A 19,033-nucleotide genomic window follows, 5' to 3' on the forward strand; every position below is an offset into this window, starting at 1 on the left:
CTTTGGAATCTTTCTTCATTTCTAAAGTCTCTCTCTGAAACATACATGTTGAGTTGCATACACAATCTGGAGAATTAAGAGCTCTCCAAGTGTCTAACAACATCTCACATGCTATCCTTTTAAGTCACTGATGTCTGATCTTTCAGATACAGCCACATGCTCTAAGCATCTCATTCTTACATCTCTCTACCATGATCAATATTGGTACCCATGGGAAACCCACATTTGAAGAGGGGAAAGCTAAAACAGCAGACATCGAATTGTGAATGATAGATGGGTTAAATTTTTAAAAGTTGTCCTTGTTAAAACTGCGAAGAATATGTGGGATAAGGTGACCTTACAAATGAATTGCCTTTGACCATCCAAGGAACCATTCTTAAGAAGGCAGATCAAATTCAGTTTATTACAATATTTCAAAAAGTTACATGTAGTTCCTTAAATATTTTGGTATTTAGTAGATTTCTACTCATGTCTAACCCAAGAAACCTAGAAAATTCAAATAGTCAGAATATTTCTCTTTATAGCTCTGTGTGCTAAAGCCAAGGAAGGGATGAGAATATTATGCTAAATACTAAGATACTAGAAAGTACAATATTCCAGGGCATGTCCAGCATATTTTTATACCATATAAAAGTGATCCAATGGGGGCTGGAGAGATTGCTCAGTAATTCAAGAGCACTAGCTGCCCTGCCAGAGGACCCATGTTTGCTTCCCAGCACTTGCATGGTGGTTCATGACCACATGTAACTCCAGTTCCAGGGCATCTGATGCCCTCTTCTGGAGGCACATGGTGCACAGACATACATACAGGCAAATCACACACACACACACACACACACACACACACACACACACACACACACACAGTATATATGATACATACTTTGGAATAGTAATAATAATAACCCAGGGCACTGTATTGGCTCCTGACTTATCAAGGAAAGGACACAGTATCCTCATGATTGCATTCTGGGTAAAAGTTGGAACACTTTATTTTCCCACCAGGCAGATTAATAGAAGTTTAAATGGGTAGCTAGTTTGCAAAGGTGTAGGAAATAAGTAGTTAAATTATGGTGTTTGTTTTATTACTGTATCTTTGACAACATATCCCAAGAAAAAGCAACAGGATGGAACTTATTATAGTTTAGAATTTCAGGTTAGAATCAATCATAGCAAGGGTGTCACCACAGATGGAGCTGGAGAGAGCTGGTCACATCATATCCACAATCAAGAACAAAGAGAGAATGGATTTGGGCATATTCTTTGCTTACCTGTGCATGCTCAGTTCTGTTTCTCCACTCATACAGTTCAGGATCCCCTCCTTAGGCACTACTGCCACCCACAGTAGGTTATGTCTTTCCATATCGATTAAGTGACTTAAGGAGACTCCCCACAGACATGCCAACAAGAACCCAGTGTAGATGATCTCTAATTGAGACTTTTCCCAGGTGACTCTACAATGTGTCAGGTTGAAAATTAAAGTGAACCAACACACATGGCTGTAGAGAGGCATGTAGTTATATTGCCCTGTTTCTTATGAGATAGTCTTAGCTTTTCCTCTTGGTTCTAACAAATGCATCAACTGAATATCACTTCTGATTGATTCGGTGTGGCTTCTTTTCCCTATAAAGACACAGGGTACTAAGACTAAGATATAACATTAATATCAGGGCAAGCCAGATAGACTGTTATTATCAGTCTTATTTAAGACCTTCCATAAATCCTTATAACCTAACATTTTCAGTAGATTTTTAAAAATTCAAACATTGAATCAGTAATCCAGTTCCAACAAGGATTGGTTCACAGGAGAGACAAATCTTCCTTATCACAATGGATCTGTTCTCATCATTAGTAAGGAAAAGAGGCTTGCTATCATTAGTCACGAACATGATTGATTGGTTTTCTGATGGTATTAGAATTTAGCTCTTTTTCAGCTTCAGTGGTGCTTTTCTTGGATAGACCCATTCCTGTTTAAATGTTAAAACCAAACTTTCTTTTTTTTTTTCCTCCGAGTTGAAATCTCAAAGTAAGAATCACTCATTTTGCACAAAGCAGTGAGTTTGGATGCTTGATTTAAAAAAATTAATCTGAAATATAATTCTCAGTAACTACAATGTAAACTCTTAAGGGTGGGCTGGGGGGAATGTGAGGGAGTCGGGGGAGGCGATGGGCGGGTGGGAGGGAGAACTGTGGTTGGAATGTAGAATGAAATAAAAAAAAAAGAGTCTTCCTTTTCTTTGTGTACTGATGCCTTTCCAATTTGCTTTTAGGGTGAAAAGGGTTCTGAAGGACCAATTGGCCCACAAGGATTGCAAGGGCTGTCAATCAAAGGGGATAAGGTATTGCATATAAATTATATCATGAAAGCCATTATAAAGTAAAATTATTTTTGACATTGCTTTTTATTCGTGTGCAGTTTGAGCTGCATATAATAAGACAACCATCCCACACAGGTATCTAGGTAATTATAAACTAGCAAGTGTGAGGTATTTTACCATGCAGGGTGAATTATAATGTGAAAATTCACGTTACCTGTATTTCAAATTATTCTTCACTTATTTGAGTTCTAACTTGCAATACACTCTGTAATCAGCAATACCTCTTTGAAACCAGATATTAGCAAAAGATACTTCTTGGCAAACAACACAACTGTTGATGGAGAGAGGAAAGGGAAGGAGAAATGATGTAATTATATTATGATCTCTAAAACTGAAAAAAGATACTGACTATAATATATCACATGAATAAGTATCTATGCATCTGTGTATCTGTCCTTACATCCTTGGGCTGTCACTCAAAATTATTACCTTAAAATGAAGCTAGAGTAAGACAACTAACTCTGCTGTCCTTTAGTAGAGACCTTTAGAGTCTGCCTCATGTTAGGCAAAGGTTATCGGGTCATTGCGGTGATAGAGATCCATGCTATTGGAAGCCAGACCCAACTCAGAACAAGGATGCAAGACAAAGTTTTCCATAGAATTTGAGCTTGTGTTGGGTGGTTAGAGGCGAATTCCAAAAGCACACACTGGCATTGTATTGGATGCTCTCAAGGAGTAGAGATGGTCTTATGATTGTTTTAATGAGTCTCCTCTAGAAGTTTCAGGAAAATAGTGGTTGATGAGTGGTGAATAGTTAAATTTTTAAAAAGTAGAAGCACTCAATTTTAAACAATATATGGGATGTCTGACCGTTTCTTGAGATTTGAGCATTTTATTATTATTATTAATTTGCATGTGTTCTGACATGATGACACAATACTCGTGCTTCTCTATGGTTCATAACATTGCCTAATGCTTGCTGTTTATGAGCTTGTATTCAACCCTGTAGCCCCACTATCAGGTCCTAGCTGGCATCATCTGCTTTACAACTCCCTAGTTATTTGTTTACATTAAATGGCTTGGTGATTAGGAGTAGAATTGAAGTTGGTGACAGAAAATACTAGAAGTTGATCATACCCTAAAGAGCAGTGGGGAATGAAGTTGTCAGAGGGAGAAGAGGTAAGATATATGCCGTGTGTGTGTGTGTGTGTGTGTGTGTGTGTGTGTGTGGTGTACACACACATCATACACTCGCACACACACGCACACACACATGCACAGACATACATAATTAAAAGGTCATGGATTTTAGAGAGAGATGAGGGTACATGAGCATTTGGGAGACAGAAGGTGGGATAGAAATGAGTTAAGTACAACACTCATGTATAAACTTGCAAGAAAAAAATAAAACAGATGTATAGAAAGATGTATGAAAAAACTAGAGTCCTCATGTCAATCATGAGTTATTTATCTGTCAAGCTCTAGGCATATCATTGTATTATTTATACTAGAATTACAACTAATTAGAATATCTCAAGTGTTGGGTTTCAGTCGAGTGATATTTTCTCTTCTGTCTGTATTTAATTAGCAAAAGTAATGATGAACAGTGGGTCATGCAAGTTTTGGATCTAATATAATTCTTGGTTCAAATAGCTCAGCTACAAGTATAACTCCAGCCCTGAGATACTTCTTTCTTCCTTTGGAGTTGTGAGAACATGATGGTTGTTGTGAGCTCCGTGTCTTAACCTTCCAAGTGTTACTGTGGGATGGCATTTGTGCTTTTACATCTGGAGGCTTTGGGGTGGGGAGGGAATTTTATTTTATTTTAAAACAATCTTTTCTCATACTACATATCAATCTCAGTTCCCAATCCCTCCCCTCCTCCTGATTCACCCCCCCAACACACCTTCCTCCAACCCCACCCACTCTACTCCTCAGAGTAATAAGGCTTAAAATGGGGAGTCGACAAAGTCTGGCACGTCACTTTGAGGCAGGACCAAGGTCCTCCCCCCTATATCTAGGATGAGCAAGGTATCCCTCCAAAGAGAATGGGCTCAAAAAAGCCATTTCAAACATGAGGGATAAATCCTGGTCCCACTGCCAGTGGCCCCACAGACTGCCTAAGCCAAACAACTGTCTGTCACCTACATTCAGAGGCCTAGTTGATCCTATGCAGGTTCCTCGGATGTCAATCTGAAGTCAGTGAGCTCCCACAAGTTCAAGTCAGCTGTTTCTGTGGATATCCCCAATGTGGTCTCGACTCCTTTGCTCATATTATCACTCCTCCCTCTCTTTGACTGGCCTCTGGGAGCTCAGCCTAGTGCTCACATATGGAGTTTATGCAAAGAAAATCTTGAAATACCTGAAGACTATCAAATAGAAAAGTTCTTATTTGCTGTTTTCTTACAAACCAACTCTGTCCACTTTCTCCTTACTGGTCTTTTTTCTTTTCATATTATTTTAGGTAAATCAAGAGATTCTGAAAGTTTTGTGTGTGATTCAGGTGACAATGTAGTACTCCTAACTTAAGGCTCACAGATATATAATTGGTTAAAAAAATAACAACGTACTTATGACACAGATATTTATTGATTTATTTTCTTTAATAAAATTATTAAATGTGTCCATGGTACTGTGTGACATAAAGACATTTTCACTCAGGTAAATATTAGATGTTGGGTATATTCCCCTTCCCATAATCCTCCTCTCTGCAGTCCAGGAGTTCCTACATATGGTTGTGCTTCTACTTTCAAGTCACGATTTTATGTAGGACATGAACAAGAGAAAACATACAATGTTTGACTTTTGAAGTTTGACTTTGCATCATTCTCTCCAGTTGTACCTATTTAAAAACATTTATTTGTTCATTAATTACTTCTTATAGTGGTCAGAGGATACCTTTGTAGAGTTGCTCTCCTCTTTCCACCCTTATCTGGGTTCCAGGGATCAAACTCAAATCGCCAGGCTTGTGTGTCAAACCCTTTAGCCACTGAATCATCTTGTTGGCCTAGTTGTTTCCATTTTTAAAAAGTTGGGGGCTGGAGAGATGAGTCAGCTGTTAAATGATGGGCACACAACCAAGAAATGTTTTTTTGCAAATGACATAAATTCATTCCTTATGGCTGAAGGAGTTTATGTATGCATACTGCATTTTCTTAACCGATTTCTGTGTTGTTAAACATCTAAATTTGTTTTTTGACTTAGCTGTTATGAATAGTTGTAGAGCAAACACTGATGACAACATAGACATTTAAGTGTAAACATTGCATGAAGCAGGTCTTTGCTTTCTTTACTGACTACTTGCAGATCATTGGTTTTGAGTTGGGTTCTGGAGTCAGCAGACTTGGAACTAACTACTGTCATCTTGTCATTCTTGAAGGTCATTTAGGAAGTGGAAACATGGAAAGGAGTTTTAAAGATGATTAAACTAGACAAGGCATGACACCTGCTGAGTACAGGGCCCCTAGGAATGAAGGAATCAAGTTCTGAGTTAGGACAGTCTATCTCTGAATCAAAACAGGACACATTTTTATTCTAGGGTATGTCTTGACACAAGTTAAACATACTTTAATTTATATAAAATCTGATCCAGTTATGTAATTTTGTTCATAAATAACCATTTAGCCTAAGTTGCCTGCCTGTCTTTTTGAAGCAAATGTCACCCGCACACAGGCAGCCTGGTCATTACTTTTCCCCTATGGCTGTTTACATGCCACTAAAGCAGTAACCTTCAGTTACAAAGCAGACCTTATACTGGCTGTCAAGCCAAAAGATTCATTATCCAGCCTTTTAAGAAAAGGTTTGCTAACTGGGCCTGGAGGAACAGGTCCGTAATTCCAGCTACTCTGGAGGTTTAAATAGGGGGATCACAGATTCAAGATTGGACCACAGAGAGAGTTCAAGGTTAACAAAAACAATATGGAGAGCTCTTATATCAAGGTAAAAGGTAAAAAGAAGTCTGGGGGTCTGTCTCAATGACAGAGAGCTTGACTGACATTAATTAGGCCTTAGGTCCAATCTTAAGTACCCTGCCAGAAAACATTGGCTCTTCCTGATGTAGTCTAAATATGATTGCCATTAAAGCAAACAAGAAGTCCATTTGTCCAAGAGGCTCAATGGCATAGTTCTCAATAGGTGTATTTGACCTAACTGTAGCACTTACTGACCCCTCCCCCTTTGAAGCCGTCTCTTTTCTTGGTATCTCTGGATGCTCTTCTTAGTTCACATGGCTGTTCCATTTCTCTAACCTCTAAAGACTGAAGTTCTAGAAGTACTTGCCTGTGACCTTCTCTGTCTCTTGATAAAGTCACCCAGGCATGGCATTGACTATTGTCATTGTTTTGAAGGCCCTCAAATTGAAAATCCTAGTCCTGATCTCTCCCACTTAGTGTCTTCACTTAGACATCAGTTTTTATGCTTGTAAAATTTAGCTCCTCTAGAGCAGAGCTCCAAGTATCACTCACACCTCCAACCTTGTTTCTTTGATTTCTCTTTCTCAGTAAGTGGTAGCTCTCTTCCTTCAAAAAAAAAAAAGCTGGAAAAATCCTGGATTTTTCCCAATCAGCAGCAAATTCTGTTAGCTTTCCTTCATAAGCAACCTAGGACCTGAGTACTCTCCCACACACACACTCATTTTTTTATTTTATTTTATTTTGTGAGGCAGGTTCTCTATGGATTTGGAGTCTGTCCTGGAACTTGCTCTTTTGATCAGTCTGGCCTCGAACTCACAGAGATCTGCCTGCCTCTGCCTCCTCAGTGCTCGGATTAAAGGCATTCACCACCACCGGGTGTCACACACACACCCATTTTTTTAGACAGGGTCTCACTATGTAGTCCTTGCTGGTCAAGGACTTAGGCTTATCTCCGACTCACTGAGATACACCTGCCTCAGCTTCCTGAGTGCTAGGATTAAAGACGAGTGCTACCATAACTGCCCTCACTGATAACTTCTGCTTTGTTTTCTTGGAGAAGTTTGGGTTCTTTCATTTTGTTTCTTTTCATTTCTTAATTTTTGACATGTTATTTGAAAAAAAATTAGAAATACTTTCCTCCAATTTATTTTTCTCACACTTCATTAATTTTATACTTTTGAATATTAGCTTTGCTCTATAAGGAAATGTTTATGTTTTTATAATAATTTTATATGGCTTGAGTTGTGAGAGAAATGACTGCTAAATGTAAACTGATACAAATTCTAGGTTGTTCTTACGAATTCGGGAATATTTATATATACACATATGCATTTGTGTATATGATTACAATTAGTAAAAAGGTCATGAATTTGAAAGAAAGCAAGGAGAGGCATAGGGAGAGATTTGGAGGGCAGAGTAGGGAGGGGTAAGTGATGTAATTATGTTGTAATCTTAAAAACTAAAATAAAAAATAAAAATTTCATTAAAGATAACCAATTTAGATGAAATAGTGACTAGATCACCACTATTTTGGTACACTGGACTGTAAGTTATTGAAAAGGGATTCAGGCTTTGAATTTTCCACGTTGAATGTGTTAAAAGTATAAAGATAGATTTTAATCTAGGTCAATTCCAAATTAGTAAGGCATAGGTGAATAAGGTTTTGTCTACTCATATTTTGACAGGGGGATTTGGGACCTGTGGGACCCCAGGGACCGGCAGGTATTCCTGGCATCGGAAGTCAAGGCGAGCAGGTAAGTGGTTCTTGCTTCCTTTTTCTTGGTACAGATATTTCATTTCATCCCAGGCCTCATGTTTAGGGAGGACGAGACCTACAAGCATCTCTGTGCTCATTTGGCAAATGAATTCTATGGAGTGTAAGTTCAGAATAATGCAGGAAAGGACAAAATAGTATCATGAGGAGATTATAACCTTAAGAAGTTCAGAGATTCAAAAAATAAATTATATGTTTCTTGGTGCTAAGACTTCCTATACTAAGACGTTAGTAATAGGTAAGTGTTCTGGTAACACTACTTTACATTTGTAGTCCCTCTTGGAAGAGAAGTATTTTCTTACCTGCTGGCTTATGTGTGTTTTCCTCTTTAAAATGATGGTATTCTCAGCTCCTATGCCAACAGAGGAGGTTTTGCATCCCCTAACCATTCACCTACCTAAGTATAGCATTGGTATCTAAGTAAGTACCAAAGCAGGGCATCCTTCCCCCAAAGAAGCAGACCATGATTCGTTTGTGAAGGACATGAGCCTCTGGGGTCAGAAGAAAGGAAGGATGTCTTCATACTCAGAGCTGGAACTGCTTCTAAAATCTCCAGATACTTGAAGAAGCTAGAAAACTGTGTCAAATATAAATGGTATGAAGCCCGGGCATCATCAGCACTATTTACTATGGTTTACCCTCTGCCTTTAGCCATGCAATCTCATTTAATCAAAGCAATTGGCAAATACAGACTTATTGTCCTGGTTAGAAGGTGGCAAGTTCATTTGACTAAAATTTATGGCTGCAGTTTGAATTATTATGTTGCCTGGAGAATGCATAGTACTTCCTTGACCTAGAGTGAGGATGGGAGAAAAAGGGTTGAAAGCGAGGCAATTCCGAATCTCACTGTGGGCCTGAAATGTTGAGTTTATTCTTAAAAATTGTTTGTATCGTTACTACTACATATTTATTATCCCAAGCAATAGTAAGGTTGGCTACTATTCCTTTTCCCACTTCCTCACCCTTGGCAGAGTTCCCAGTCTAATATGTTAGGAGGACTGGGGTATGGAGAACAGCAAGGTCAATCTGTAAATAGTGCTGAGGTAATAAACAGAGGCATAGGGAGAGATTTGGAGGGCAGAGTAGGGAGGGGTAAATGATGTAATTATGTTGTAATCTTAAAAACTAAAATAAAAAATAAAAATTTCATTAAAGATAACCAATTTAGATGAAATAGTGAATAGATCACCACTATTTTGGTACCGATGATCCTGGGTTGACTCTCAGGACCTGTAGTTTGTCCGCTGTCCCCTGCAGGGCTACCGTCTGGTCCTGGAATCCTGGCAGCACTGTCATATCCTGGCCTTTGTGGTTTGTTGTGGCTGAGATACTAATCTGGGACTGACAATGAGGTTCAAAGACAGACAGTCTGTCCAGATGGTCTGTGGATTCTTGGCCTCCCACCTGTGGCTTCCTGGCTTCCTGTTCTCTTTAATGCTGGTTCTTAATGGAGACTGTTTCTTTTTTAGTTAAAATTTAAAAAAAAAATTCTTTTGGTTTTGTATGCCCTTTCTTTGCTACACAAGAAAAACAAAACTTAAAGGCAAAATGTCTTTACAAGGCTGACCCTTAATGGGTAGTAGAATGAATGGAAGTGTTTGTAAAACTTCTCTGTGCGTAGAATTCATTTACTCTTTTATGAGACATGGCAAAAGTGCTACTTACACTTAATCTCTGCTTAAGCGTTCAGTTTTGCTCTTAACTTTCATCTAGCATGTTCTTTTGTGCATTGCTTCTTCCTGTGTTGATTCCTTATAGAAATATATTTCTGCATTCATCTATTAATCAGGCAAATCTGTTTCTAGCAACCTGTAGACAATCTTCAAATGGTCTGCAGATTTCAATTAAATATTCAGAGACTCGATCACCTCAGATGTTTCACAATAAAATCGGACATAGTAGCTGTACACAGATGTGTAGACATGCATGTGCCATGTACATGCTGTGGTAACTTGTTCCTTGTGGACAGCTGTAAGTTAGAGCAGTTTCTTCTTAGAACCACGGTAGTTACTCTACATCGGGGGACTGCTCAGTCTCATCAACCAGAGGAAAAGGAATGATATTTGCATTTTATTTCAAAGTGTATGCATTTTTATCATCTTATGTGTATGAGTATTTGCCTGCATGTGTGTATGTACACTATATGCATGCTTATTACTTGTGGAGGCCAAAAGAGGGCATAACATTCCCCAGAACTGGAGTTACAGTTGATTGTCAGCTGCCAGGTAGGTTACTGTGAACTTAAATATTCTGTAAGATTAGCAAGTGCCCTTGGTCACTTAACCAACTTTCCTCCCACCCCAAATATTTATATTTTAAAAATAAACAAGCAGCTGTATTATCTAGCTGGAGCAAAAGAGTTGGCTTTTTTGCATTATACAAGTATACATTAATATAATGTGTCTTACAAACATTATTTCTATAGTTTCAGTTTTTGAGATGCAAACAAGCATTATTTTAATTTTTCATCTTGATAGCTTTTAATTTTTTTTTCCCGGTGGGGGCCACATCTTCTCTTTCCTGCCACTGGATGAAATTTCTAGCCAAGCACAGACTTTGGATTTCTTTTAGACAACTGAAGCTGTAGTGCTGCTGCAATTGGCAAATACTAGGTTCAATTCTGTATTAAACAAAAAATGTATTTGGTTACTATTAACTTGCTCTTAATCTTCGTTATCTGGTACACACTGGAGGGGATGAGGGAGTTCTCGTTTCTCCTGGGCTAAGGCAGAGAGAGACTGGGCAGAAGAACTTGAAAGTTCTTTCTTGATTGGTTCTGTGATGCATGGCTTTGGGCACAGGGTTTGGGAGACATGTGCTCTGACTTCTTTCAGTAGCCCATGTGGGAGAAAAACTTCCTCCAGTTGCATCTCTTCTTAGCCTCTGTCTTTTCAGGACTTCATTCTTCCTGCTGCCAAGCCACTCTTGGTCCCTACTTAGCATGCATTTCATCATCAGGAAAATCTCACATGCCTCTGCTCTGACAAACTCTGGGTTCACAAGATGATCCCAGTCTGGCTCCTTTGGGCTACTACAGGCCATTTTAGATAACTCCGGCAACAGTCAAAGCAGTCCCTGGTGTCTCCCAAACCAAAATCAAAGTGTAAGTGGCTTCATTGAATTCCTCCTTTTAGATCAGAGTAAAGAAAGTCTCAACCAAGTCCCTTCCCATTTTTTACAAAGAAAACTCCTTGTAATCTAGATAACTTTCTCCAGAAAGGAAGTTTGTAAGTCCTGTGTTCCTCTGCCTCATTTTACCTACAGTGCAGAAAGTAGTCATGAATTTGAACATGCTTTACTTTGATATCTGTCAGCTGGCTTTTCAGAGTCCAGATCATATATTTAACATGTCTCTGCATCCAACCAGGAAATAAGTTTCAGTTCATGTGACAAGAGAAGGGAATTGACTTAGCCTTACGGAATTTCCCTTTTTAGATGGAAAATTTTTGAGCTGGGGCAGAGGCTTTGTTCATCAATGTTGTCAAGGGGCCAGGTGTCTTCATTCTTGTTAGTCTTGCCTCCCTGGGGAGCTTTCTTCATCCACATGGTACAAGGCTACCTCATGGCTTGACCACAGGAAGAAGAAAAGAATCAACAGTGGTTTGCAATCTGTGGGTGGCGACCCCTTTGGGGGTTGAATGACTCTTTCACAGGGGTTGCCTTAGACCATAGGAAAACACAAGTATTTACATTATGATTCATAATAGTAGCAAAATTACGGTTATGAAGAAGCAATAAAATTAATTTTATGGATGGGGGTCACCACAGCATGAAGAACTGTATTAAAGAGTTACAACATTAGGAAGGTTGAGAATGACTGTTCTAGAATGAATGAGAACTCACTTTAGGTTCTGACTGTTAGGATGTGGAGGAAGAAGCATGAGTTTTTGTTTTTGTTTTTTGATCTTGTCTCAAAAAACAAAAACAAAACTCATGCTTCTTTGTCTGTAGTAGAGTCAGGTGTAAATACATCACTCTATCCACATTGGTTGGTCTGGAACTTACTATATAGACCTGGTTGACCTCAAAGTCATAGAGATTGTCTTCTCTTTGTCCCCCAAGTGTATGCTGAGATTATAGATGTTCACTGGAAGCATGTGATTTTTTTCCAGGTACTCACGTGGTCCAACCAAGATTTCTCTTACTAACATAGAAGGAAAGGATACACATTGGGGTTTAAACACTGAGGTTTGATTGGACGCTTTCAGTGGTCTACTCAATAGTTGGTGTGACATCATCAATTTCTCATGAGGAGCTATACTTTGACTTTAGAGGATATGAGACTGTCCTCCAAATATCTTAATTTCACTAATAACATTTAAAACTTTTATTCTAAAGGGGATTCAAGGTCCAATTGGTCCACCTGGTCCCCAAGGACCCCCAGGACAAGGATTACCTGGTTCCAAGGTAACTTTCTGGATGACAGAAAAATGTAATACATTTATAGTATAATTATTCTTTATGATTGATGTTTAGTGTCTTTGCAAGAGAACAGATGGAACTAACTTAAAATTCAGAACATTTCATGCCAAGAGATACTGATATTATAAATGACTTAGATGGTATAATGCCTAACTTTTATTTATATCTTGCTTTTATTTTTAATTATTGAGACACCATTCTAGCAAGCAGGCATCAAAACAGGCAACCCACTCTGGGCTGGTGAGCTTACATTCACACCAGTATTCCTTTAGTGGCTTTAACTTCCAGCACCTAAAAAAATGGAGACAGAAATGACCTAAATAGTAAAAGTTTTCCTTGAACTTTGGAATCAGATTATCCATTCATTTGTAACTCTAATGCATCACTTGAGGAGAGGCAGTTATTATTATTAGTTAGCTTCCACACTGCTTCAAGGATCACTATTCATTGTTATGAATAAATAAATAGTACTTCTCCTAAGCGCTTACTCACCTTGGAGCACACATACCAGAAGAAAAACATAATTTCTACCCTTCTGATTATTAATTTATTTATTTGTATATATGTTTATTTGTTCATTTATTTGTCTTTTGGGGTGTGGGGAAGACAAGACCTTTATGTATAGACCAGGTAAGTCTCGAACTTAGGATCTCCTGCCTCTACCTCCTTAGTACTGAGATTAAAGGTGTGTGCTCCTGTGGGCCTTGTTGTATTTGGGGCTCATCATTGAGAGTTTGGGTTGTTCTCTGGTTTGTTGTTGCTCTTAGTCAGAGATCATCTGTGCTTTCTGTTTAACCATTATGTAATGTAACTGTCTCTATTTTCAAGGTGCCCCTACAAGTGTATACCACATGGCTTGTAGTTTAAGTAAAACTTACATTAAAAATCCACATAACTGCAGGGACTTTATGTGTAACTACAACTGTGTGTGTGTGTGTGTGTGTGTGTGTGTGTGTGTGTGTGTGGTGTGAATTAGGTACATAAAATCTCACTTTGTTGATATACAAAATCTCTGAGGAGATCAAAGGTAGGAATGTATTACTTTTACTGTGCTTTAATATTAACAACCCTGTCCAATATTCTTTCCTTCCCAGGGAGAAGTAGGCCAGATGGGATCCACAGGCCCTAGAGGACCAATGGGAATTGGGGTACAGGGTCCAAAGGTGAGTTGAGTGACTGCTGCTCAGTTGCAATTAGGCAATTTACACAACACGATGTAAGGTTTCCTTCACATCCAATTAAAAGAAAAAGCATGCATATGCCATATATATATATACATATATGTATATGTATGTGCATATATATCTACATATATGTTTAGCTTGTTTCTGTTAACTTTGAAATGTGACTAAGAGGAAAAGTATAATTATTATTTCTTAGTTTTCTTGGTGTTTCTATTGGACAGGGTTGTGTTGTAAAACTCATACTTCCTTTGGGGCAAGAGACCTTGTTCATCTTGTTTGTTAGTAGATGCCAGTTTCGACAACATGGTGGGCTTTCAAATACTGCTGAAGGGATGAATTACTACTTGATACAACCTTCACAGGTCTGTTACTCACTGTGAAGGTGTGTACTTCCTAGTGAGCCACACTGAGTTCTGAACTTCACCACTTTTTGTCTGTCACTGCCAAGAATGTTATCAACATTCAGGTACTAGAACAATGCGTCAAATGTAAGCTTAACAAAACCATACATATATCACAAGAGATAATAGTATATTAATAAAGCAATCAAACTGTCATTCTTGCATGGCTTTTTTGATATAATATGTACTATGCTAAGTGCTAAATATGATATATATGTGCATGCACACATATAGATATGCAGTGTACAAGTCTCTCTCATTTAAGAATAAAATAATCACTGTATGAGAGCATCTCTGTTAGGATAAATCTTTCCGCCAAAGGCTGCCAAGCCCCACAGCCACGTGTGCACTTTATGCCAGCCAGCCGACTGAGTTAGGGCCCAAATTAATATACAGAAACTTGTATTAGGTTCAAATGCTGCTTGGCCAATGACTAGGATTCTCATCTGTTAGCTCAGTCTTAATTATCATAAGTCTATATATTTTATAAGACTTATAGAGGATGCCTTCCACTGGTGCCCTCTCTTGCTGGTGGCTTACATGGCACCACTGGAGGAAGAGCAGAGGGGAAAAGGGGACGTTTCCTGTTTCTTCTTGCTTAAATATGAGTCTCCTTGCCATGTTACTTCCTTCCTGGATCACCACTTCTTTACTACATTTCCCAGAATCCTCTTTGACTCTTAGTCCTATCTATCTTGCTGTCTCATTGGCCAAACAAGTACTTAATTCAATAATCAATAAGATGAACATGCATAGTACATTCCCCATCATATCTCAGTTCATGTTTCCTCCCTCTCTTGTTTGTGTTTAAAGTGCTTCTTCTCTTGTCTTATATTTGCCCATGCTCATGCCATAAACATGTCATGTTTCCTTTTGCCCATGCCAGTCTACAAGTCCCCCTGACTTGTAGAAAGCAGCGGTGGCACCGTGAGTTGGCACAGTCTTCTGTTTGGGAGCTGCAGGAGTCCTGTCTCATGTAGACTGCCACTTCACTTCCTGCCCACAGTATATCCTTGTCTTAACTGGAAAATAGGAAATACACAAAAACACACTTCATCATTTTAACTTTTATCCTCTGGGGGAACTAAAGAAACAGCTTCTTCAGTGCTCAGTGGACCTTCATCTTGTCTCTTTGTAGATCCCTAAAGATACTCAGGACTTTATTCTATGTTTTTTATTGTTAGAGTCCTTTATACATCTGGATGTTAAGCTTTTGTTGCCTGGGTTACTGGTATCTTTTCCTAGGTTGCAACTGCTGTTTATCCTTTTAGTGTGTAGTTTGACATTTTGATGTGTTTCTCTCATTTTATGTCTTATAATTTAAAAATGTTATTTTGAGACATCTTAAAGTCATGGAAAACATTCTTGTGTTTTCTGAAAGTTTTATGTTTTGCTTTTTACGGTTGCCTTTTTATCCACATGGACTTTAGCTTTGTGTGGGGCATCTGTGTGAAGAATCTAATTTCCCCTATACTGTTGATGTGTCTGTTTTAGTTGTTGCGAATACCATTTTATCATGCTGGTTTGCCATGCCACCCATGCCTTGTGTCAGTTTACTTGTATGTGTCCATAGGAATCAGTACCTAGATCTCTATTCTGTCCTAGCATCTATTCGTATTTCTCTGCTCTATTGCCTTCCTATTTTGATTCTTACAGATTTCAAATACATCATGCCACTGGGGATATAGCTCAGTTGGTAGAGTGCTTGCTTTGCATGTGTGAGAACCAAAGTCATGCTTTAAGTTTCAATGACTATGCCGAAGAGATCCATGAAACAAAAGTGCCTTTAACCTGCAAGCCAATTGCCCAAGGACAGATACTTCCTAAAATGGGAGATAACAAGTCGCATGTTTTTCACTCCACCCTATTATACCTGATGTGCTTGATCACATTGTTGGTGGGAGAGGGTGGGCAGGAAATATGTCAGGGTAAATGCTTGCCCCTGATTGGACCTGATGGGTCCATCAGTGGCTCTGTGGGGTTGATGTTTTTTAAGTCTCTGCAAAATGTGACTCACTGCCATTTTCTGGGAACCCAGGAATGGATCTGGGTAGAGTTCACCATCCTGGCCAGTATTTAATTAAAACTGGCTTCATATTTGGTTCCAAGTCATGGTAGTGGTTTTACTCTCACCCTGTGGGATTAACCCATGTGCAAAGCCCTGCATTCAGTCCCCAGTACTGTATAAATTTGTGTGGTAGTGCATGTCTGCAATCCCAGCACTCAAGAGGTGGAAGAAAGGGGATCAGACATTCAAAGGCATTCCAGAGCCTGCACAGCAAGTTAGAGGCCAATCTGGGATACATGAGAACTTTTCTCAAAAGGAAAAAGAAAATCCCATTGTGTAACAAGAAAAACGTTCTCATTATCTTTCTTGCTTATTGCTGATTCTAACACATTTTAGATTTGTCAAATTTAATAAAATATCTCATAGAATCTACAGATCAGCTATTGAGATCAACTACCGAGGAAGGCTTTCCCTACTTCTCTGGAAAAATATTTTCATTTCTTTTTCTATAAAGATCTTCTATCTCATACATTTGCTAAGGTCATTCCCAGACTCCTCAAAGAAATCATGTCCATATGAATTGTTCTCTTTCCAACAATTCTGATTAGCTCCTATAGGCCTACTGGAGAAGCACTTGTTTTATTTTCATTTTGGCATGTTGAGTTTTACCCATAGGCACTTTGTGAAATCACTTATTATTTCCAATTGAAGTGCTTCATACTCTTTTACACAAAATCATATTGTCTGAAAAGAAACAGAATTATATGATACTTGCTGTAAATTTTTGAAGTACTCTCTTAGGACAAAGAAATTCTGTTCTCTTTCAATTTTTACCAATTTTCCTTATTTATTATAAACAAGTAATGAATTTTAGTAAAGTTCTATTCCTACTGAAATAGTTGTTACCCTGATAATCTGATATATTAATAGAGACTTTAGATGTTGAATCATTCTTGTATTCTTTTTAAAGATAAACTCAACTATTCATGGTATTTACTTTTTAAAGGACACTCCAGTTGATTAGTCTTTTATTGAGGACATTGTGGCCTTTTAAAATAACCATTCATAGTGTTGTTAGCATATAACAGATAATCATACTTAGTATATACACTTCTATAGATTTTGGCATATGAATGGTCTTGAAACCCTCTCACAACCAAGATGGTAAAGGAATCCTCATTAGAGCTACCATGCATCCTTTGCAAAACTGCTCTTCTGCTCCCCCTACTTCGACATACTGACATGTTTCCAATGACCTGTGCCACCACCGATTGCTTCTGAGGTAGATATTGCTTCTGTCTGTGCAGAAGAATTAATTCAATGTGCACTTTGCAAGGTGTGTGGATAGTTGCTTCTGTTGCTGAAAAGCGTCCCATAGTGCAGGGATACCACAATTTACTTTTCCATTTTCCTAATGGTAGTGATGTTGGCTGTTGCCAAGCTCTTGATGTTACAAATTAGAAACATTTATTGAGGTGTCTTTGAACACCTATTTTCCCTTTTCTTGAGTAAATATCTGGGAATGAACTGGCTAGCTTAAATCAAAATGGGTAGTTTTGCCTCTTTTTCTGTTTTCTTTTTGTTTTGAAATCTTTTGTAAGATTTTGTAGAGACCCTGTACTTCAAAGATTGAGGCTTGGCTAGAAAGCCAACAAAAACTTTTCTGTCTTAGGAAGTGAAAATCCAGAGCAGTGGTTCTCAATCTTTCTAGTGCGGTGACTCTTTAATACAGTTCCTTGTGTTGTGTTGATCCCCAACTATAAATTTTCATTGCTCTCTCATAACCGTAATTTCACTGTTGTTATGAATCATAATGTAAATACCTAATATACAGAACATCTGATATGCAATTCCCCTTGGGGGTTGTGAGCCACATGTTAGTCTGGAGGCTTTAACTTGCTAGATCTGTTTCCTCCAGCATTCATCGCCTTACTAAACTCAACCTTTTAATAAAATTCTTGAAGATTCATTAATATTTTTCTTTTCTTTTTCTTAATTCGTGTGTGTGTGTGTGTGTGTGTGTGTGTGTGTGTGTGTGTGTGTGTGTTCAAGTACATGTGAACTGCATGCACACAGGAACCTGCTGAGGTCAGAAAAGATGGCAGATCTCCTGGCATTGGAGTTTAGACCATTGTGAACCACTGTGTGGGCATTGGGAACTAAACCCAGGTTCTCTGCAAGAGCAATGAGTCCTCTCTTAACTACTGAGCCAAGTCTCCAACCACCATTAATATTTTTAATGTACTTGTTTGAAATTTTCACTGACCTTTAAAGTGTTCTTTCAAACTTTGTCCTGTGTACATGCTCATATCAACTTTCCTTCCTAATCTTACTTACGACATCATTTCTTGTAACATACTAATCACTCCCGCTACTGATTTATTATTAGCTTTAGAAATATCACTTTTTAATTTTATGAATGGTTTTCCTTTGTTTTGAGTGCTTTCTGTTTCTCACTTTTGTCATATACTTCTAGTCAATTTTAGGGTTACTGTGATTTTTCTACCCCTCCCACCTTACTTTCTCAGGTCAGTTGACTTTAAAATAGTTCGATGCGTTTGTTGTTGTTGTTTGCAGTAAGACCACTTCTATACCATTTGGAAGCAGTATGTATGTTTTAATGAATGGTTTTGTAAGACCCTCGGAAAGCTGAGGCTTCCAGAATCTTAGCCCAGGACCGCGGCCACCCCAATCACAGAATGGAGGCGAAAGCTTGATGCAAATTGCATGAGGCTTTATTGCAGTTTAATGAGCTAACCCCATGTTAGCTCGGGTCTTTGATCCACCCACCATGGCGGATGGCTAGCAAAGAGGGCTCCTAGGGGCTCCCAAAAGATCTTATAGGGCAGCGTAAGGGGAGTGTCTAGGGGTACGCACAGGCTCAGGATTGCCCTGTGTTGATTGGTCAACTGGTTGTTATGGCCCATAGGCTCTCCCAGGGTGGTTGCTATGCTCTCTACGTCATTGCTGTGCGCTTGTCTGTAAAGCACACCCAAAGCCATAAAGCATAGCGCC

General features: G+C 38.6%; 1 protein-coding gene across 1 annotated transcript in view; it reads left to right on the forward strand.

Moving 5' to 3' along the window:
• Positions 1 to 19,033, forward strand: part of Col28a1 (collagen type XXVIII alpha 1 chain) — a 155,909-nt gene that overhangs the window by 49,022 nt on the left and 87,854 nt on the right. The window contains exons 14-17 of the mRNA XM_035450390.1: positions 2,271 to 2,339; positions 7,915 to 7,983; positions 12,342 to 12,410; positions 13,520 to 13,588. Of these exons, the coding sequence (XP_035306281.1) occupies positions 2,271 to 2,339; positions 7,915 to 7,983; positions 12,342 to 12,410; positions 13,520 to 13,588 (276 nt within the window). The remainder of the gene's footprint in view (positions 1 to 2,270; positions 2,340 to 7,914; positions 7,984 to 12,341; positions 12,411 to 13,519; positions 13,589 to 19,033) is intronic.

This window comes from Cricetulus griseus (assembly GCF_003668045.3).
Source record: "Cricetulus griseus strain 17A/GY chromosome 1 unlocalized genomic scaffold, alternate assembly CriGri-PICRH-1.0 chr1_0, whole genome shotgun sequence".
Taxonomy (NCBI): Eukaryota; Metazoa; Chordata; class Mammalia; order Rodentia; family Cricetidae; genus Cricetulus; species Cricetulus griseus.